General features: G+C 43.0%; 1 protein-coding gene across 2 annotated transcripts in view; it reads left to right on the top strand.

The window, feature by feature from the left end:
- Positions 1–16,813, top strand: part of LOC308298196 (uncharacterized protein) — a 39,172-nt gene extending 22,359 nt beyond the window's left edge. Inside the window, exons 8-14 of one of the 2 annotated variants that reach the window (XM_080741751.1) lie at positions 4,180–4,327; positions 5,155–5,202; positions 10,661–10,738; positions 11,926–12,063; positions 14,124–14,207; positions 15,342–15,392; positions 16,648–16,813. In XM_080741751.1, the coding sequence (XP_080597877.1) occupies positions 4,180–4,327; positions 5,155–5,202; positions 10,661–10,738; positions 11,926–12,063; positions 14,124–14,207; positions 15,342–15,392; positions 16,648–16,758 (658 nt within the window). In that variant the 3' untranslated portion in view covers positions 16,759–16,813. Of the gene's footprint in view, positions 1–4,179; positions 4,328–5,154; positions 5,203–10,660; positions 10,739–11,561; positions 11,827–11,925; positions 12,064–14,123; positions 14,208–15,341; positions 15,393–16,647 lie in introns of those variants that run through there. The other variant, XM_080741752.1, reaches the window with a different exon arrangement.
- Positions 16,814–22,570: the final 5,757 nt, after the last annotated feature.

The following is a 22,570-nucleotide window of genomic DNA, read 5'->3' as shown; positions in this document are numbered from 1 at the left end:
AGTATATCCAGTTTAGAGGACACCCTTCTCTTTACAGTAGCTCTTTCGGACCGCGTTGATGTCATGCTTCATATTCAAATGTATCTCCTCTTTAAACCATAAAGGTACAAGCGTCCGGCGTTTTATTTATGATAACGGGTCGAGAGTTTCGCGACACGGATTGGAGTGGAATTGATGATCTTGTAAAGCTTGTGTTACATACTGTATACTTCTATACTATAGCATGCAATCATAACCCATCATAAGGCTGTTGTACTGGTCGACACTCGAGTCACACCAGCCTTCATTAACATTGGAATGAATCTCGGTACATATTAATGGCCTGCTAAGTAGCGTGTTAACGACATGCGTGTGAAGTCATTAACATAGCGTGCATCCCATCAAACAATCACTATAATGCCTGAATCCCGAGGCTAAACAATTCACAATACAACACTGCTTGTAACGAACAAAGGATGGACAGTAGGCTATAAATGTGGTTGTTGTTGAACATAGATAGGATAGGCTTGTACAGTTATTTTCGGAGTTTTCCTAGTAAAATGAACTCGTTTTTCATCACAAGTTTCACCAGCATGTTTATGCTATGTTCAGTCGTAAGACAGTGCAGCGTGTCAAAAATAGCAGACCTACAAGCTCACAACGCGTCTATCCGCGACGCATTGTGCATTGTAGGTCTGTGGTCTCTCTGCTGCTTGAGGTCCGCATCCACCAGTGAAAACCTCTCACAGCCAATCGATGGCTGTTATTTCACGAACCACGCATTTTGTCCCGCCTACAAAGGTTAACCCGTAAATTGCTGGTTGTTTTTAAGGCTCACAAAGGAGCGTTTTAATGATTTATTAGATTACAAAAATATGATATTTCACCCGTCGAATTCCGAATATTCGAATACTTTGAGGTCGAATAATTCAAATTCTAAAAATCACTATTCGTGAATGCCCTAGTGTGCATGGGGTCATAGTGTCTCCATGTAGGACAAGACATGAAGCCAGTGTGCATGGGGTCATAGTGTCTCCATGTAGGACAAGACATGAAGCCAGTGTGCATGGGGTCATAGTGTCTCCATGTAGGACAAGACATGAAGCCAGTGTGCATGGGGTCTAGGGCTGTCCTCGACACGGGATTTTTGGAGTCGATTCGAGTCGTGGGGTTCATTCCGACGCGTCGACGAATCGTTTTATAGTCTACTACTTTGTGTAAAAAAAAAAGAAAAAAAAGTGTTGCTTTAAACGTCAAGATGATTGAATACACGGTGTTTTCGGTGATATCGGTGCGCGAGCAAAAGCGTTATCTGCATAGCAATGTTAATGTACAACACACCGTTAAAACAAATGAAACATCTCCGCTGTTCAACCCTGCCCCGTCTCTCTGCAGCGTGCCGTGCAGTAGAGATGAGACATTCGCGAACGATTCCGCTCTCTTGAACGGCTCTTTTAAATGAACGATGGGATCCAGTCCGCAGTCGCGGGACACAGAGCACTGACAGAGTAATGAGTCAGTGTCGAGAACGGATTCATTTCAGAAACGGATCATAAACAGCGGGAGGCACAGCTCCCAGCTAGAGCCCTCAGTGTGGACATGTGGACGCAAACACAGCGAAACAAACATCATCATGGATTACTTACAACACTGGAACAATTCAGAAGCACTTTAATTAGAAAATGTAACTTGTAGCCTACACTTGTGTATGTTAATTTGACTTTAGTAGATTGTTTAATTACTTTGTGGACGTGCGTTTGTGCTGTGGCAGGTTATTTAATATGGGATTTTGACAGCGTGCTTCTCCTCTTAACGGAACACCGTCCCGGCTCCGAATGTTTTAACGATGCGGCGGTTCTGGCCGTTCCGTCTCACTTTCACCCCTTCGCTGGTGCGAGACAATAAATAACTGTTCGCCAATTGCTACATCTCTCAATTGGATGTACATGACACCAGTCCAGCAGTGTACCTAACCGCAGTAGTAGGCTAACTGGTGATATAAAAAAAATATATATTTTCGACTCCTCGACTCAAACAATTGGCGTCGATTCCCGGGGCTTAAAGCGACGCGTCGATTCGTCGATTTTTAGAGGACAGGCCTAATGGGGTCATAGTGTCTCCATGTAAGACAAGACATGAAGCCAGTGTGCATGGGGTCATAGTGTCTCCATGTAAGACAAGACATGAAGCCAGTGTGCATGGGGTCATAGTGTCTCCATGTAGAACAAGACATGAAGCCAGTGTACATGGGGTCATAATATCTCCATGTAGAACAAGACATGAAGCCAGTGTGCATGGGGTCATAATATCTCCATGTAGAACAAGACATGAAGCCAGTGTACATGGGGTCATAATATCTCCATGTAGAACAAGACATGAAGCCAGTGTACATGGGGTCATAATATCTCCATGTAGAACAAGACATGAAGCCAGTGTACATGGGGTCATAATATCTCCATGTAGAACAAGACATGAAGCCAGTGTACATGGGGTCATAATATCTCCATGTAGAACAAGACAAGAAGCCAGTGTACATGGGGTCATAATATCTCCATGTAGAACAAGACATGAAGCCAGTGTACATGGGGTCATAATATCTCCATGTAGAACAAGACATGAAGCCAGTGTACATGGGGTCATAATATCTCCATGTAGAACAAGACATGAAGCCAGTGTACATGGGGTCATAATATCTCCATGTAGAACAAGACATGAAGCCAGTGTACATGGGGTCATAATATCTCCATGTAGAACAAGACATGAAGCCAGTGTGCATGGGGTCATAATATCTCCATGTAGAACAAGACATGAAGCCAGTGTACATGGAGTCATAATGTCTCCATGTAGGACATTTATTGTTTTCTCTTTAAAAATATATATAGTATATAATGCTTGGCTAGATAGGAAGTCATAAGAATGAGTTGTCAATACCCCTGGTGGATGAATTTGTTAATGCCAGGGGTTCTCAAACCTTTTTAGGCCGTGACCCCCAAAATAAACATATTTGAACTGGGGACCCCCCACCCTGACAAGCACTTGGAATTGTAGGTATTACATTTAATGTGACTCGGTTTGCGAATATTGTTAAAATAGCAGATCTACATGCTCACAACGCCTCGCAACGCGAGGCGTTGTGAGCATGTAGATCTCCTATTTTCACAATGTTCGCCTCTTGCTTACTTAATATTTGACAGTTTGGACAGTCCTGTCGAATATTCGACTATTCGAATACTTTGAGGTTGAATAATTAGAATACTGAAAATCACTATTCGTGAATGCCCTAGTGTGCATGGGGTCATAATGTCTCCGTGTAGGGCCATGTTTCAGTGAGCCATGGATAAGAGACAGTGGAAGTGTTCCAGGCTTCTTTCAGTGAGCATTGGTTAGGACGGTGCAAGTGCTCTGTGGAATGTAAACGCTTCCATTCTGCATCGGAAGACTTTATAAACATTACTCCTTATATGAGGCGGTGCTTCTAATATTAGACCCTTAGTGGCAAGAATCTCAACACCTCGCCTTATAATATATTTGGGTTTAACAGCAATCTACAAGCTTACAACGTGTAGCGATGCAACACGTTGCGAGCTTGTAGATTGGCTATTTTGCGTGCGCAACACTAGCATATGGCCTCTATAAACTATCATATAGGCCTAGGATATGTTGAAGAATTTTACCTGTTACTATCTAATTAAGTTAGTTAATTGTATCTGCCCAAAACAGAAATGCAAGGGAATGTGGCTTGATTAGAATGGGACAATTCAAAAATACAGTTTATTTAATTTGATTTGCAGTTAATTTGATTTGATTTTGGTAAAAGAGATATACAAGTAAAATCGCAATATAACTTCAAAGGATGACACATTCAAGCGTAATGATGAGACTTGTTTCAGATGTGGTCCTGCAAAAGATGAAATCTATAAAAGCAGTTCTAACATGGGGACTGCCCCATAGGTCGAACTCCCGTTGGGTCGAACAGCGTCGGCAGGTTAGATAATCACCCGCGAGCGTCGGCAGGTTAGATAATCAGCCGCGTCACGGTTACTGAGGTTAAGTTTAGGGTTAGGGTTAGAGTTGGGCATAGTTTTTACTTAGGTTAGGATTAGGGTTTGGGTTAGAGTTTGGTGGTCGATCTAAAAAAGGGTTTTCGACCTAATGACATGTTGCCTTCTAACATTTCATCTCTCTCTCCCTCCTCCCCAGGAAAGCGGTGGTGCAGCATCTAATCCAGTCCTTCCAGCGCTCGTCGGGGACGGCACTCGTGCGGACGTTCCGCGTCAACTACAAACGCCACGTCCTCACCATGGACGACCTGAGCACGCTCTACGGACAGAACTGGCTCAACGACCAGGTACGGGCGGGCGTGAACATGATCGTTTTGATGTGTTCGTTTTTAACTGTGCAGCGAAAAGGGAAAATGATAAATGTCCCTTCTGATTCATAGCCTGTCTGCATGATGTTCAGTCATAAAAAATCCTGGAAATATTTGGTCTCTTTCCAGGCCCTGGAAAAGGTTTGGCATTAATCAAATGTTTTGGAAAAGATTTGGCATTAATCAAATGTTTTGGAAAAGGTTTGGCATTAATCAAATGTTTTGGAAAAGGTTTGGCATTAATCAAATGTTTTGGAAAAGGTTTGGCATTAATCAAATGTTTGCTATGATATAATTTAGATTGTTTTTAGCTATTGATTTTGCTCATAAAAATGACCCAAAACAGTGATATGTGTTCTTTCACAGTGACACCTTTGCTTGAGACTGTCCGGATTGTTAGAAACATTGTATTGTGAGGCCATTCCCTTATCTTTACACTGTTAGAAACTTAAATGTATTTTTTTTGGAGCGGTGAAAGCGCTCCCAATAGACAGGTATGTCCGTGGGTATGTCCGTGGCTGGGTGGGTGGCTGGCTGGCTGGCTGGCTGGCCGTGTCCGTAGCCTGGCAATACCTTGAGTGGCCACACACAACACACTAGTTAAAGGAGGGGCGCTGTTTTGTGCAGGCCAGGCACACTCACCACTCACTCACAGGCACAGTTTACAGTTTACAGTTTAGGCATTTAGCAACACACACAGGGTATAGCTGCTCAGATTCACCGCTCCACTTCGAACCGAGGTTTGATTTTTTTGAGCCCATTCCTCTGTGCCACATTTGCTGACAGTCTGCTTGTGTTTTCTCAAGGTGATGAACATGTATGGTGACCTGGTTATGGATTCTGTTCCAGAGAAGGTATGTGAACATTTAATTCTGAGACCAAAAACACAGAGGCATATTAGGACACACAATGCCTGGTGGATTAAAAGTTAAACATAAGAAGAGCACCACCAAAGTTGAGTTGTAGTTGTAGAGTTGTGGGCATTTAATGGCAGGTAGTTAGAAAAAGCAGCCGTTTCTTGTAGCATCATCTTGTGCGCAGTGTACAAATTAAAGATACTGGATTGGTTTAAAAATGGGGAATCAAAAGACACTGGCGTCTACATGACAAGACAGAAACAGAGGAGAAAGGGGTTCAGTCAGCTGGGGCATTTCTTTGGTTAGATTTTGTCTTTGTAATGAAACAAATTAAACACACAGGGACATGCCTTTCTATTACTGATATCTTCGCAGCAATGCACAATATTTAGTCTAAACAGTTCAATCACAATATGTTGGTTCACATTTCAATTCCCCCCTGCCGAAAAAAAAAGAATACATAAAACTTTTTTTACAGATATGATGATACTTTTCACCCCACCTTTTTAATGAGACAGCTGTGCGTGTACATCACCTGCAAGCCTTTTGAAATCTGGTTGATAGTTAGTGATGGCCAGTCTGAGGCAGTCGTTGAGATGAGAGTCTGTCATGCCAGTTCCAGACTTGGATTTTTTCATTATTTTCATTTGTTCCAAGGCCGTTTCACACAAGTAGGTTGAGCCAAAGTAGGCACACAGCTTGAGTGCACAAGACACGATCAGGGGATACTTCTCTCTGCTCACGTGTGGCCAAATGTCCTCCTTTCTCTCAGCTCTGGCCTTCAGCTCAGTGTCGCGTTGAATTTCAACAATCTCCCTGTCAAGACGACCGCCTGCGGGCAACGCAAACAACTCCTGCATTTTAACCGACAGCTGTTCGACGTCGACATTGAGGAAAGGGTTTATTACGAAAACCACTACTCGGCTCACGCCCTGTACCTCCACAAACCTACGGTCGACTTCTGACGTCAGTTTTTCTATCCGCGCACAGAACCGTTCGGGACGAAAAGAGGCTTTGTCCGCGAGGTTCTGTGACACCTTCTCGAGGTTTGGGAAGTGTGTCAGCCTCGCGTGTCGTATCTGCGCGCTCCACCAGCCCAGCTTGGCTTTGAACGCCGTGACGGCGGCGAGCATGGGACTGAAGCCTTGCTCTTTCCCTTGCATTTGTCGGCTAAGATCATTGACCTTCTCCGTCATGTCCGCGAGGAAACCCAAGTCCAATAGCCAAGCGTCGTCGGACAGCGGCTCACACTCTTCGTTCCTCGACTTGAGAACGGCAGCGATCTCTGGCAGTGAATCCAGGAAACGCTGCAGCACCTTGCCCCGACTGAGCCACTTGACGTCTGCGCGAATATCTCCGTGATACGCAAAGTCCAGTTCGTCCAATAAAAAGATCGAGTCGGCGATTTTAACGACCACGTTCACCACGTGTGACATGTCGGTCGCTTTAGCCACCAGCGCCTGCTGATGTATCACACAGTGATAGTTCACAAACGGCGGGAAGTCTTCATCTTTCCGGCACAGCGAGACGAATCCTGAACGGACGGCGAGCATGGCCGGCGCCCCGTCCGTCGTCATCGATGCGATTTTGTGAACGGGGATCTTGTACTCGCGCACGTAGTCCTTGAACGCGTTGTACACGTCCTCGCCCCTGGTCCTTTCTTTCAACGGAATGAAGGCGAGCAAGTCCTCCTTGACGGTGAAGTCGGTGAAAACCATCCGGACAAACACGACCAGCTGGGCTGCGTCTGTGGCGTCGGCGTGCTTGTCAAACTGCAGTGAAAAGTATTCGCAGCTCGACAAGTCTTTTAACACTTGCCGGGACACGTCTTCGGACAGACACTCCACTCTCCTGGCTACGGTGTTTGCGTCGAGCAGCACGGCTTGCGTCCTCGCTTTAATTTCCTCGTTGTTTTGAAGGTCGGAAAACAAGCTGTCGGCCGCGACGTTCAGCGCTTCTTTAAGCATCTCGCCGTCGTCCGCAAACGTTCTCTGGCGCCGAGCCAACGCGTGGCTAATTCGGAAGGACGTTTCTGTGGCGGCGAAAAGCAGCTGCTGAGCCCCGAGTCTTTTCTTCAGCTCGTCGATTTTCTTCCATCTCAAAGCGCTGTTGAACGGATAGGCGTCTATGAACTCGCCGTGCATGGTGGAATGATGGCGCGCCAATTCAGCACGTTTTGGCGAGGCCGCCGCCTGATGGCATAAGAGGCATATGGTCTGTCCGTTTGCCGAGGTGAACAAAAAGTCATGCTCCCATGCCAGGTGGAAATTATGCGTCGTCTTCGGTTTCTTTTGCGCCGGACCTTCAGCCATGGTCAAGTTATAAGAGGTTGTCACTGCTTGCCTGTGTAGGTACTGTGTGTGGGTACTGTCTGTGGGTTTTTTATACTCATGGGACTTTATGCAAAACGGGGAGGGGAGAAAGATGGCTGTACGGGGGTACAGCCATCTGGCTCCCGCCTCCCCAAGTCTAACAAAAGGATCAAAGAAGCTGCCAGCGGATGGCCTTGTGCGTGTCTGTGACATTTTGGTGGCCAGATAGACTTGTGTATTAGCCTGGCTGCCGCCCTGCGTTGGTGATCAGCCATTTGACCCATGGGTGTCATTTGAACCATTTAGCCCCAGAACCACTTTAACCATTTTTTTATGCTATAACTATTTAAAAAATAGCAGATATGTGTCCAAATTCATGTCATTTTGGGGTTCCGTGACATGAAAAAAGTTTGAGAACCACTGATTTTAGAATTAGGACATTTATGGAATCTGGGCAAAAATATTAAAAACAAATGTTCAAGATTTTTCAAAAATGTCAGATCTACGCGCGTTGTGAGTTTGTAGATCTGCTATTTTTTAATAGTTGAAGCATAAAATAATGGTTAAAGTAATGGGTTAAGGCAGTGGTTCCCAAGCACTGGGTCGGGACCCAATTGACCGATCGCTATGCCCCTCCTAAAGCCGTCCTTGTCCAATGCCAAGTTAGCAACAGGTTACTAACGCAGCTGACTTGGCAAGCTGCCATGGCGGCGCGCATCGGTGTCTGGCTGCTAGATAGAGGTGGGATTTATGGTTCTTTGAAGTGAACCGGATCTCTGAGATCCGTTCCTTTCAAAGAGCCGTTCAAAAGACTGGCTCATTTTAGTTACTGGTTACTTTGTAGGTTTTGATTATGATTGTAAATCACTTCCACCCATATAGGCCTATACATTTTGGCCAATACATTTCTGGCATTTGAAAATAGGTGATCTACAAGCTCACAATGTGTCACGTTGCGATGCATTGTGAGCTTGTAGATCGGCTATTTGCAAATGATTTTTCTACATTTTACTCATTGGAAAACCTGTGAAACAGGACATTCTGCATAATGAGTACGTTCTAATATTGGTACTTTAAGTACATTTTGAAACCAATACTATTTTACTTTTACTCTAGTACATTAATAACATTCCAAACTTGATTGCAGTATTGATATGTTTACCTAAGTAAAGACATGTAGTACTTTTCCCACCACTGTTCATTAGAAAGGAACGGCTCCCTACTGTGAACCGAATCATATCGTTCATTTCAAAGAGTCGTTCAACAGACTCGATTCGTTCGCAAACGTCCCACCCACTCGCTTCCGTGTCACAAACACTGAAACAAAAACAGAACGGATTGCACTGACCTAGACAAACCCACGTTAATCTGACTTTAGTATAGGCTATTGTTTTCTTCCTGGACGTGCGTTTGTTTGTGGCAGGTTAGTCTGCAGCTGGGTGCTATTGCTGCACGCCGCCATGGCAGCTTGCCAAGGCACCCGCCTTAGTAACCTGTCGCTAAACGTGGCATTGGGCAAGCACGGCTTTAGGAGGGGCATAGCGATCGGTCAATTGTGGGCCGCAGACAGATTTGTATTGGTCCCTTTGTTTTTTGATTCCTATATTTTGTTTCTAAATTATTATCATTCAAAATATAATATAAAATAATTTCAAAAAACATTACCTAAAAAAGCTGTTTTTCATGAATTAAAACCAATTAATTTCATGAAGAAATCAAAGAAAAACCTAAGAAACTCCACAAATTAGATTTTTTCTTAAGAAGTAGTGAAAAAGGCCGATCTGCAAGCGCAGCAAACAAAATATTCAACCGCCACCCCCTAGTGTTCACGTTTAACCTAAAAATATTCATATATGTGTCCCCAAATATGAATTGTTTTAGCTTATTCATCTGGTTTCATCGCAGTCTATGCCCTAAATGTGATGAGTTTTATAATTTAGATAAGCCTTTTAATGTGAAGCAACCATTCATTCATTAACCACTTTAAAACATGGCATCCCTGTTTTGGGAATATGGTAGGCAAACATTTTAAAACATTTACTCTTATTGCCCCCAAACAAATAGTGAAAATGGTTGATCTACAAGCTCTCAACACATTGAGAGGTTTAGATCCACGACCGATTGATTGAAGATTGAAGAGCGATCTGCTAAATTCCAACATTTTAAATAGTCTAGGATTCCCATAGTTATTTTGCCACGGAATTCTCTGTTTAGGGAGGGATACACACACACACACACACACACACACACACACACACACACACACACACACACAATTCTTTTTTTTGTTTGGTCCAGGTTTTGTGTCTGGTGACCGTTTGTGAAAAGTGTGCAAGAATCAGTTGGTTGATGGCCCATCTCACTGCAGTCTCTGTGGCTGACAGCTTTGTTATGGAGCGTGACTGGGGGTCGCATTATTTTAGGTGGTCCTCACATTTACATGCAATCCATTGAATTCAACTACCCGGCCATCAACACCTCCCACCCCCAGTCGTTCACCTTGGCCCAGGTGAAGAGCTGTAGAGGCTTCACGGAGAGGATTATGTTTGTATCTGGTAGAAGGGGGTGGAGGTGTCAGAAAGGGGACCCAGCACCTTGGGGAGGGGGTTGAAATGCCTATTTTAAAAAAAGAAAACGACTACCAGTGATGTATATCGGACCAGTTACCCATATATGGAGACCCCTGGTACCCATATATGGAGATCCATGTACTGTATATGGACTAGATATGCTGTGATGTGCCAAGAGTGATCTACAAGCTCACAACGGTTGCATCTGCGAAGCGACGTGAGCTTGTATGTCTGCTGTTCTCCGGAAGTGTCCCACAAATAATTCTACAGTAAATTCTCACGGAAACAGGTGGATATATGGATTATGTTGGTGTGGTATGTGGCCGATGTGCATTCCATATATGGGCAAGGGCATTCCCATATGAAGTCCTGTTAGATATGGGCATAATATTGATGACATCAGGGATCTCCATATATGGGCATAAAAAGGATTCTGTTGGTGTGGTTCCCCTGACATCACAGTGATGTCAGAATGGCAAACCCATAGATAATATTTACATGATACTGATTTTATAAATGCATAAATGAGCCTTTAGTCAGAGAATTAGATTGTTGCTTTTTTCTGTGTTTCAGGTTCACTTCTTCAACAGCTTCTTTTATGACAAGCTGAGGACAAAGGGTTATGAAGGAGTCAAACGGTGGACGAAAAATGTAAGTGGACTTTCTGTCTCCAACACACACGCTTCCTGTTAACGTTTGTTTATAATCAGAACACACTCCTTGGATGGCAAAATCACAACCTCCACCCCTCATTTCTCACATGACCCTCTGCTAGTGCCACCATCAGGCTGATTTTTGCAAAACACATGTTTGGACACTGCTCCTACAGATTTTGGCCTAAAATCACGCAAAGCGGTGCACAGTATCTCTAAAGTCATAACATCAACATGGATCTGACGGTCGCTTATCTCCCGATTAGGGAGTCTTACTGGTGTTTAAGCCATTTTAAGGCCTTTTCTTTTTTCGATAGAAAAATACATGTTTTGACGTTCTGAGCGATCAGCAGAAACCCTGTTACCAAACACGTTCACAATGGAATGAAAGGCAAACAATCACTGCCAAAATGGAGCAACTAAAATCAACAAGAACACAGAGAGCCCCCCTGTGTAAAATCGTCTATATGTCTAAAACTGTTGCTTTTCACCATTAAAATGCAAAAGTTACAGATCTTCAAGCTTGAAACGCTTTCCGATCTGCTACCTTTGATACTTTCAGGCATAACGTTTGCCAAAATTAGGCAAAGAGAATTGGGAGAGAGTGGGGGGGAAAAGACTGTATCAAGTATGTTATTTACAGGACCAATTATAGAGGGTATAAAACTTTAAGTGGTACCGGATATGCAGCTCGGCAAACAAAAGGTGAATTAATCACAGTGTATGACAGAGAACTATTTCACCAGAAGGACCTGCTGCTCATCCCCATCCACCTGGAGGTGCACTGGTCCCTGGTCACTAATCTGTCCTCTCTCTCCCAGGTGGATATCTTCCAGAAGGACCTGCTGCTCATCCCCATCCTTCTGGAGGTGCACTGGTCCCTGGTCACTAATCTGTCCTCTCTCCTCTCTCTCCTATAGGTGGATATCTTCCAGAAGGACCTGCTTCTCATCCCCATCCTTCTGGAGGTGCACTGGTCACTAATCTGTCCTCTCCCTCCTATAGGTGGATATCTTCCAGAAGGACCTGCTGCTCATCCCCATCCACCTGGAGGTTCACTGGTCCCTGGTCACTAATCTGTCCTCTCTCTCCCAGGTGGATATCTTCCAGAAGGACCTGCTGCTCATCCCCATCCACCTGGAGGTTCACTGGTCCCTGGTCACTAATCTGTCCTCTCTCTCCTAGGTGGATATCTTCCAGAAGGACCTGCTGCTCATCCCCATCCACCTGGAGGTGCACTGGTCCCTGGTCAGCGTGGACATCCCCCGCCAGGCCATCACCTACTTCGACTCCCAGCGCACCGTCAACCGCCGCTGTCCAAAGGTCAGCCGCCCGCCTGCCCGCCAGCAACTTGACATAATCGAAAATGCTGTATATTTAACATTATATGTAATATAATTCTAAATACAAAATGTTGTTCAGTATAACTGACTGATTGTATTGACAGAATTTTGCCATGTGCTGCAGAAATATAGAAAATTGTGATGTATCGCGATGCATCGTAGAATCAAATCGTAACCTGGTGAAATCTAATTGAATCGTGAGGGTAGTGCCAATGCACACCTCTAACAAAGACGGCTCTACAGACTTTGGGGGTGAGGGGATTTCAGCAAAAAAAATTAAAGCACAAATAACTTATGTAACGTTTTTATTTTATTATAGATTGCATATGAAAGTCACAATGTGCAAAACTTTCAAATAACTTCAATTCCATTTTTCTTTCCACAAATATCCTTTTCTTTTTCTTTAAACATCTCAAAACATTTTCCGTGCCAATGAAACTGAGGAAGAACAGACACACTTTTCATGAGTTAAAGGGGTATTCCACTTTCAACAGGGAGCAGTGGTAGGGCTTCTCTCCACATACAAACCCATTGTAACTTCAAACTCCATTTTAACCATTATAGATTCATTAAAAACACCCATTATTTTTTTCTGGAGACTCATTTTACCTTCCTAATACGTGAGCAGGCCGTGTTTTTTCGATAACTTTTTTCATTTATTTTTAATAATTATTTGGAAAAATGGAAAAAATGAAATACAAAAAAATAATTATAAAAAATAAATGAAAAATGTTATCGAAAAAACACGGCCTGCTCACATATTAGGAGGGTAGTATGAGTCAACTGAAAAAATAATGTGTGTTTTTAATGAATCTATCATGGTTAAAATGAAGTTTGAAGTTACAATGGGTGTGTGTGGGGAGAGGCCCTGGGCCTGGTAACATTTACATCAAATATCTATATATTGAATCAAGCTAATTAAAAACTGTTCAGGGTGTTCATAAAAGCCTGATTAGATGATAAAATTACCAAAAGTTTTTTTGAAAGTGAAATACCCCTTTAATGTCATCGTTGGTTGCTTTTGGTTCAATGGGAACTTCCCCCCTCTGATCTATCACTACCAACCCCCCCCCCCCCCCCCCCCCCCCCCCCCCCCCCCCCACACACACACACACACACACACACACACACACACAACCAACGACCCATCAACACCCCTCCCAATGAGCCCCTCCCCCCATCTCCCAGCCTGTCACCTGCCTTCACCTGGGCAGCTGCAGAGAGGATTCACATGCAAATTCCAGGGTTCCCACGGTCATGAAATTCCTGGAAATATTTTGAAATTAGAAAAATATTTTTCCAGTACTGGAAAAGTTTTGGAATTGATCAAGGTTCCTGGAAGGTCCTGGAAAAAATATATATGCTTTGTCTTTCTAATACCTCTGAAATGACAAATTAAATATTGGCCAAATTGTCAAATATTAGAGGCAGAAATTGTGAAAATAGCAGATCTACATGCTTGTGAGCATGTAGATCTGCTATTTTCACAATAAAACTGTGTTATAACAAATTCCTCAACTCTCTTCAAATATGATTATTTCGGGGGTCACAGCCTGAAAAGGTTGAGAACCACTGGCATACACTACCTGTCTTTGGGCATTGCGCATAGGAGTAAGCGACTCATTATTGAGATGAATTATTGTTATATAGTCCTGGAAATCAGGTTAAATATTCTGGATGTTTGGGAAAAGTTTTGGAAATTAATTTGTAAAGATGTGTGGGAACCCTGAAATTCATATGTTGGGCTCCGATACCCAACCACGCCAGTCCTACCTAAACCATACACTGATGATGTGAACAATATACAATATTTTACTTAGAAGAAAACAACAACGCAATTTAAAACACACACAATCCTATCAGGATATGTCCAAAATCGGGACACCAGGTTGAAAGTTGATAAAAATCACACTTTTTAATAACCTTTTCTTTTCTTTTCTACTACCCAACCCCCAGTGTAAAACAAGCTCCTCCTTCAACTATGTGGCCTCAGCTTTATTTTCCCATTATCACGTGTTTGTTTCTTTGTCTCCTTTTCAGCACATACGCAAGTATCTGCAAGCAGAGGCCATCAAGAAAGACCAGAGAGACTTTCTGACCGGATGGAAAGGCTATTTTAAAATGGTATCACATACACACACACACACACACACACACACACACACACACACACACACATAAAGAACCTGTTACATTATATCAATCTCACAAGAGAGTATTTGCTATTTCAACATTTTTACCCTCGTTGACAAGACATGAAATTGACATGGATTAAAACCCATTTAGGCCTAGAATTATTGAATGCTTTAGCTATTGAAAAATAGCAGATATACAAGCTCGCAGCGCGGCACCGAGTGCAGCGCTGTGAGCTTGTAGATCTGCTATTTTTGAAAAAGTTGTGAAAATTTGAAGATTTGGATACTGGTATTCAAGTCTTTGAAAATATGTATTTTTAAAGCAAACGTTTGTAACTCAAAATTTTCTTCTGAGTGGTCCCTGGAACTAGATATTTTGAGATGGGGGTCCGTGGCCAAATACATTACAGTTTGGGTGTCCTTCAAATGAAAAGGTTTGAGAACCACTGACACAGTAGTCTCTCAAGAACAGACTACGATGGCTGGCCAGATTGCTGACATAGAAACATAGGGTTTTTCCAAAAAAACCTTAGGATTCAAAAGACACTTATAGAATCGGGTCAAAATTCTAATTTTCACGATTTTTCAAAAATAGCAGATCTACAAGCTCGCAGCGCGGCACTCGGTGCCGTGCTGTGAGCTTGTATATCTGCTATTTTTCAATAGTTAAAGCATAAAATAATAATACACAATAATCTGTACCCGTTCTAAATGGGTTAAACTGTGCATCATGTTTTGCAGTGAAAATAGCCTACCGGTAACTACAAGCTGTCAATGCATCTGCTAAGCATTGAGAGCTTGTAGATCAGCAATTTTTGATTATAAAAGTGGTCAAACTAGCAATAAGTTCAGAGGCAGAACATCTTCCAAAAAAAACCCTAATGGTGTTGGATTTTTCATAAAAGCAAAGGTTAAATGCTCAATCTGGTAGGAACAATATTATCTAAACATCATGATTTTACATATTGTGTTAATTTAATTGTTTAGGAAACTGCTAGTGTGGGGACTCTGGGGAGACTCCTTTTTATCGCACATTAGGACTTGGTCATACTTTATTTTGCTTTAATTGATGTCTAAATCTAATATATGTTTGTGTGTGTTTGTGTGTGTGTGTTCCTTCTAGAATGTGGGTCGTCAGAACAATGACAGTGACTGCGGGGCCTTTGTCCTACAGGTGAGTTTCTGTCTAGTCATGTTCCCTCTGATATTTAACTACAAAGTGTCCTGCAGAAGCATATCACACATGCCAGTCTACAGAAAATGAAGATTAATAGCAGAAAATAGCCAATCTACAAACACACAATGCTTTGCATCCGTCATGCATCATCTATTATATGGCAAACAACGAGACAAAACGTTTCAGAGGCACTTGCCTGTCGGGCAACTACAAGTCATGTTCTACTTGCCCACAGGTCCTGCCCACCAAAATGATTGGTAAAATGTGCGCTTGTAGAACAAATTAATGTTAAATCCATCGGATAACTGCTGAGTGGCAACAGAATCATTGCAACTGCTGGTTGTAAAAATGTGGCATTATATTGTAGCTTTGGAATGAATAGCCAGTAATATTTAATGAAGACAGGTTGCACTTGCTTGTCGGGCAACCTTAAAGCAAACTCTTCTTGGCTGAATGTTGTTTCTTTTCTCTTACTTGCCGCGGGCAGTCTGCCAACCGTTAGTGTCAGGCCCTGAGATGGTACTTTAAAGGAGTAGTTCACCCCCAAAATGACTTTTTTTCTATTGATTACTCATGCCAGGGAGACTAGAGTTCAATAATATTTTTAGTTTTTTGTCGCATTCCTAAGACTAAAATGTGATAACAATAAATGTACCCCCATTCGTTCCGGATGGGGACCCGTTTCGAAACGGGTCCCCATCTGGAATCAATGGTGGTAAATTTACTCGAATCAAATTTTTGTCTTAGGAATGTGACTAAAACCAAAAAATATGATTGAACTCTACTCTCCATGGCATGAGTAATCAATAGAAAAAAAGTCATTTTGGGGGTGAACTACTCCTTTAAGCTGTTGATTTATAAAAAGGTGTATAGATGTAGTTGCAAGACTGGGTGAAGTATCTGATCCAATGTTAAGGTCAGTTTGTTAATGAAAACCTCCACTGGCTGTCTGTCCGTCACGTCACTTTTATCTCCAGCACCGTTGCCCCTATCCATGCCAAACTTTGCACACACACTCCTTGGCTGGCAAACCACAAACTCCCTGATGTCTCACATGCCCCTCTTCTAGTGCCACCATGAGGTTGCTTTTTGCTGTGTGTGTGTATACATGCGACCTGACGGCCGCTTAGCTCACGATTAGGGAGTCTTATTGCTGGTTAATGTACTGGCTGTACGGTAACTGTGTCTATGATGTGAAACAGTGCCTAATGCAATGGCCATGTTCTTTTTTTTCCCCTTTCCCCTCCTCCAGTACTGCAAGTGTCTGGCGCTGGGCCAGCCGTTCAGCTTCGGCCAGCTGGACATGCCCAAGCTGAGGAGACAGATGTACAAAGAACTGTGTCACTGCAAGCTCACCCTGTGACCTCACGCACAGCGCCAAGCTCCGCCTCCAACGCTCCCTCTCATGGAGAGGAGCAGCCGGCCGGGGGGAAGGGAGGGAGGGAGGGGCGGTGCGGGTGGGGTTTGGAGAGGGGCGCAAAAGGTGGAGTTGCCCCCATCAGACGCTGACCAGAGGGGAGGGTGGGGTGGGGTGTATGTGTGTGTGCGTAGCCCCCCTACCAACCAAGGATTTTTGTGTGGGGGGTCGGAGAGGAAAGGAAAGGCTTGGGGGAGATTGCTGATCCCTAAGTCAGCGCTTATAAGAGCAACTTCACCCCCATCCCAACCCGAAGACCCCTCCCACCCTAACCTGCTCCACCCCTCTCCTCTCCTCCCTTGGGGGAAGCCTTCTTCATCATCTTTGTCAGCCTTTTTAGAAGAACGGGTGGTCGTGAAGGACGGACGGACGGACGGACAGACGGACACACAGGATATTATAACAGTTGAAGGACACAAGGGAGCAAATCAAACCGTCTGAAAAAGGAACGAAGAACTTTGAGAAAAAAAACTAAACAAAAAAGGAACAGTCCAGCCCCGCCCCCAAAGCCCCCCCAAACACCCCCCCCCCCCCCTCCCCTCCCCTCCCATCCCCATCCCCATGACATCATCATCCAGAGACGTTTTGTTCTTAGTGCTACTTTAACATCCCTCGGCGGGGGATTCAATAACGAGCTTCGTCGTCGTCGTCTTCTTCTTCGGTTTGTTTTTTTGCCTCCCTCTTTCGCTGCTTCTCTCTCGTTTTTTCTCCCTTTTTTGTGACAGTTTCTTCTTCTTCTTCTCGTTCCGTTGTTGTTGTTTATTATCGACACGTTCATGGGTTTATTCTCATTCTCTTTTTTCTTTTTTATATCTAAAGTCTAAAAGGGTCTTAGTTTCATTCAGACCCTTTTAGGGTAGCGGTCACGCCCAAACTTTGATTCTGCCTTTTTTTTTATGAGGGTTGGATTCTTCTGCCAATGGGAATGAGTGAGTCTTGAATACGGTTGACCCATTCAGAATGGGTACACATTATTGCGTATCATTATTTTATGCTTTAACTATTGAAAAATAGCAGATATACAAGCTCACAGCATGGCACCGAGTGCCGCGCTGCGAGCTTGTAGATCTACTATTTTTGAAAAAATCTTGAAATTTTGAATTTTGACCTGATTCTATAAGTGTCTTTTGAATCCTTCTAAGGTTTTTTTGAAAAACCTACAGTACGTTTCTATGTCAGCAATCTGGCTATAGCCATCGTCAAAGAAAAGGTCCTTTTCATTTAACTAGGAGCTCAGTTAGTCTGTTCTTGAGAGACTACTATGTCCGTGGTTCTCAAACCTTTTCATGTGAAGGACCTCCAAAATGATATTTATTTGGCCACGGACCCCCATCTCAAAATATCTAGTTCCAGGGACCACCCAGAAGCAAAATTTGAGTTACAAACGTTCGCATTGAAAATAACATATATTCAAAGATTTGACAACCTTTTTCAAAAATAGCAGATCTACAAGCTCGCAGCGCGGCACTCGGTGCCGCGCTGTGGGCTTGTATATCTGCTATTTTTCACTGGTTAAAGCATTCAATAATTCTAGGCCTAACCAAACGTAACCCAGAAGGAAGGCTGCGGTCAGTGCTGGTACCAGTAGAATTACCGGGAAATCAAGAGAAACGCCAAGAAACGGGCGACACGTGAGGAGATGGTCCACAGGTTGGGAAAACACTTGAGAGATGGAATGCCTAAATGGTGTTGGACTGTTATGTTTTTGTTTCTTCCTCGGCCTCATGGGCAGAATCAAAGTTGGGTGTGACCGCACCCTAATGTTCAGTTTGGTTCCAGCATATCGCGTCTGTCGGGTAGAAACGTCTTAATGACTTTTCAGGATTCAAAATACAAAAATGGCAGATGTGCAACCTGAAAGCAAATCTGTGTTACTTTAGAGTTGAACCACTTAACCACTTTTATTTTATGCTTTAACTATAAAAAAAATAATAGCTGCGAGCAATCGTGAACATTTGTCTTAAAATATTTTTTTTACCCAATTCTATAAATGTTGTTTGTAGACAGTTGTTCTCAAACTTTTTCATGTCAAGGACCCCCAGAATGACAGAATGTATTTGGCCACGGACCCCCCATCTCAAAATATGTTGTTCCAGGGACCCCCCAGATGCACATATTTCAGTTAAAAATGTTTTGCTTTTAAAAAAGATATATTCAAAAATCACAATTTTTCAAAAGATAGCAGATCTACAAGCTCGCAGCGCTGCACTCGGTGCAGCGCTGTGAGCTTGTAGATCTGCTATTTTAAAATGGTTAAAGCATTTAATAATTGTAGGCCTAAATGGGTTAAAAAGTGTCGTTTCGCACCTGGTTTTGAGCTTGAGATCTACTTTTAATACTTTTTGCGACACTGTAGTATGACCAAGCAGCGTGTTAATTTACAGAAAACCACAAAGTTACGAAAAAACTTAAGTTACAACAATATGTCAATAAGAGGTTTCTGCCCGAGAGCGAACGATATGTTGTGTGTAGAATATATTGAGCCGACAGTGAAGTGAACTCACTGCAGTTAAGTTCATGTTTTAACGAGGATCTTGGTGAATAAGATGTTGGTTTTGTTGAAAAATGAGAATTAAAATAACGTTTCTTTTTCTGGTAACACGGCAATGAAGTGGTTGTGGTTCTGTTGTCAACTGAGGTGTGATTCACTCTGGAGCCCGCATAGCTCTGGTCCATCGCGTCACCTCCAGTGACGCTCTGACAGACCCGTCGGCAAATGAATAGACCGGGATTTCTCAGCCCCTACGAGCGCTCAACTTGAGTCAAAATAAACTAAACTACTTCACTACTCACCAAACCAAAGGTAGTTTTGCGTTGTTGAAAGTCTATTCTCCACGGTGGTTAGCCCCTCAGCACCCCACCTACTCTGTAAAATACATTATTTTTGTCATGAAATAAAACGCATCCAACTCGACCGCAGCTTATTTCCGGGTTGTGAACCATTGTGTCTGCGGTGGCCGCTGGGTGGCTCGAGGTGGGTGCGTTTTATTTCATGACAAAAATAATGTATTTTACAGAGTGGGTGGGGTGCTGAGAGGTTTCCCACCGCGGAGAATAGACTTTCAACAACGCAAAACTACCTTTGGTTTGGTGAGTACTAGTGAAGTAGTTTAGTTTATTTTGACTCAAGTTTAGCGCTGGTAGGGGCTGAGAAATCCCGGTCTATTCATTTGCCGACGGGTCTGTCAGAGCGTCACCGGGAGGTGACGCGATGGACCAGAGCTAGATGGAGACAAACACTCACCGAACATCTGCCTCAATAAAGCCTGTATGGTGTTTTTCTTCCCAGTGGATGCGGTTTTTGATTGATTGATGGAATACTTAGTTTGCAAAACAAAAGTGCAGTTCAATACAAGGTCTGCTAAGAGGATTTTGAACACCGAGAAAGCCTATGGCTTGTTTCCGTTGGGGTCCTTTGTACTCAGTTTATCACAAAAAAGTCAATCATAACCACTATAAGAACTCACTGGAGAGACTGGCCTACAGAAAAACTGGACCTCTCCCTCAATTATTCGCCTTGAAATGTATTTATTTTTTTCTGTCGCAGTCAAACGAGTCCGCTCCCCTCAGCTGTCGTTGCATTTTTCCTTTTCTTTTTATTCTTCTCATGCCTTCTTACATCAAGTTTTATTTTTTCTCAACATGTGTCTGTCAGTCACCTCTATTCAGGGTTCCCACGGTCATGAAATTCCTGGAAATATTTAGAAATTAGAAAAAGATTTTTCCAGTACTGGAAAAGTTTTGGTATTGATCAAGCATCCTGGAAGGTCCTGGAAAAAAATAGCTATGCATTGTCTTTGGTTATTGATTTTGTTAATACCTCTGAAATGACAAATTAAACATTGGCCAAATTGTCAAATATTAGAGGCAGAAATTGTGAAGATAGCAGATCTACATGCTCACAACGCCTCGCAACGCGAGGCGAGGCGTTGTGAGCATGTAGATCTGCTATTTTCACAATAAAACCGTGTTATACAAAATTCCTCAACTCTTAGTGCTCGTCAGGGTGCCGGGGTCCCCAGTTCACATGATTATTTCGGGGGTCACGGCCTGAAAAGGTTGAGAACCACTGGCATCTTTGGGCATTGCACATAGGAGTAAGCGACTCGTTATTGAGCTGAATTATTGTTATATAGTCCTGGAAATCGGGTTAAATATTCTGGGAAAAGTTTGGAAAATTAATTGGTAAAGATGTGTGGGAACCCTGTCTATTCTTTTGTCTCTCTCGTTCTTTCCATTCCATGATTCGCCCCTGCCTCTCTGAAAAGACCTGCCACCCTTTCTCTCCTCTCTCTCTCCTGCGTTTCTCTTATCTCTCTCTCTCTCAGTTGGTGATGGTCACGTGGTCGAACCAAACCCCTTGCAGAGCTCAGTGCCTCCCCAAAACAAAAACGAAAAAAATGCACCAAGGCTACGAGAAATATGTGTGGTTTAAGTCTGCCCAACTTAAAAGGAAGAACTGGACACCTTTTCACTCTAAATTGAGTGTTGACCTAACTCGGAGAGTACATGCTTAGTTGTACTCATTCTGAGATAAATTAACACAGAGGATTTCCTTTTTTCTTTTTCTTTTGTTTACTGTGCAGGAAAACATTGGTGTACTTGTTTTGATAGGCAGGTGTCTGTGTTAATGCGAGCCCTTTGGGTAAAGTTTAATCGAAATGAATGGAGTTTGCATTGAGAAAGGAGATTTCACCCACCTGTAGATCTTTTTTAAAAGCAGCTGCGTACATAAATTAGTAGATTTACAATTTCTTGCGTTTTTTTTTAAATTATTTGGGGGGGGACATGAGTCACGCACGGTCAAGTTTTACCCCTTTCTTTTAAATAATTAGAGTTGGTTTAAGTGTGTCTTTTATGACACAGAAGAGGATAGATGATAAAGAGTGACCACTACTTTATTGTTTTGAGATGTACATGCAAAGACTAAACAACAGATACTTTTAATGTTTTTTATTCCTGTATACAACAACTTGAGCTTTGTGTAGGTATCATTCTTGTAGCTAATACTACCCTGGAGGGGGCGCTGTTTTACTGTATTTATGGGTACTGTAGTGCTGCTTTTTGATTGATTGATTGAAGAATTTATTAGAAGTTTGCAATAGAAAAAAGTACAGTTTCATGACAGTACAAATCACTGGTACAAGGTCAACTAAAAGGAGATCCTAGAAAGCCGAGGCTTATTTCCACAGGAACCACACTTTAAGTATCTCATATAACATTGAAAGACAGACGGATAGAACATAGTACTTTATCTAGGATAATATCAGTTTCAAAAGCATAACATCAAATACAAAAGGCAGAATACAAAGAAAAAGGGGGGGGGGGGAGCATGGGGGCTTAGTCTATTTACAAGTCACGGGTAGCTGCTGTCTGAAGGTGACTTTTCATACCAATTTTGAAGGAGGCTAGGGACTTGCTCTCCTTTAGGGCTTGTGGAAGGGCGTTCCACATGTTGATGGTATAGCAGGAGAACGAGTTAGCGCCTTGTTTAGTGTTAAATCTACGCTGATGATGATTAGTGGAGCTGCCTCTGGTGTTATGATCGTGAACATCCTTGACCTTTAAGAAGTAGTTTGTCAGGTACATGGGAATCTTGGAGGTGTAGTGTATCTTGTACACCAGGCCCATTGCAAGATGCTGTACTCTGTCAGCTACTTTGAGCCACCCCACGCTTTCGTGGTGATGCTCGGTAAGGTGGGTCAGAGGAGGGAGACCAAGCACAACCCTAATTAGTTTGTTTTGGGCTGTTTGGAGC

Source organism: Nannobrachium achirus, assembly GCF_963921795.1.
Source record: "Nannobrachium achirus genome assembly, chromosome: 14".
In the NCBI taxonomy this organism is placed as follows: Eukaryota; Metazoa; Chordata; class Actinopteri; order Myctophiformes; family Myctophidae; genus Nannobrachium; species Nannobrachium achirus.
Note: the sequence above shows the minus strand (reverse complement) of the source record. Positions and strands in the feature narration are given on the sequence as shown.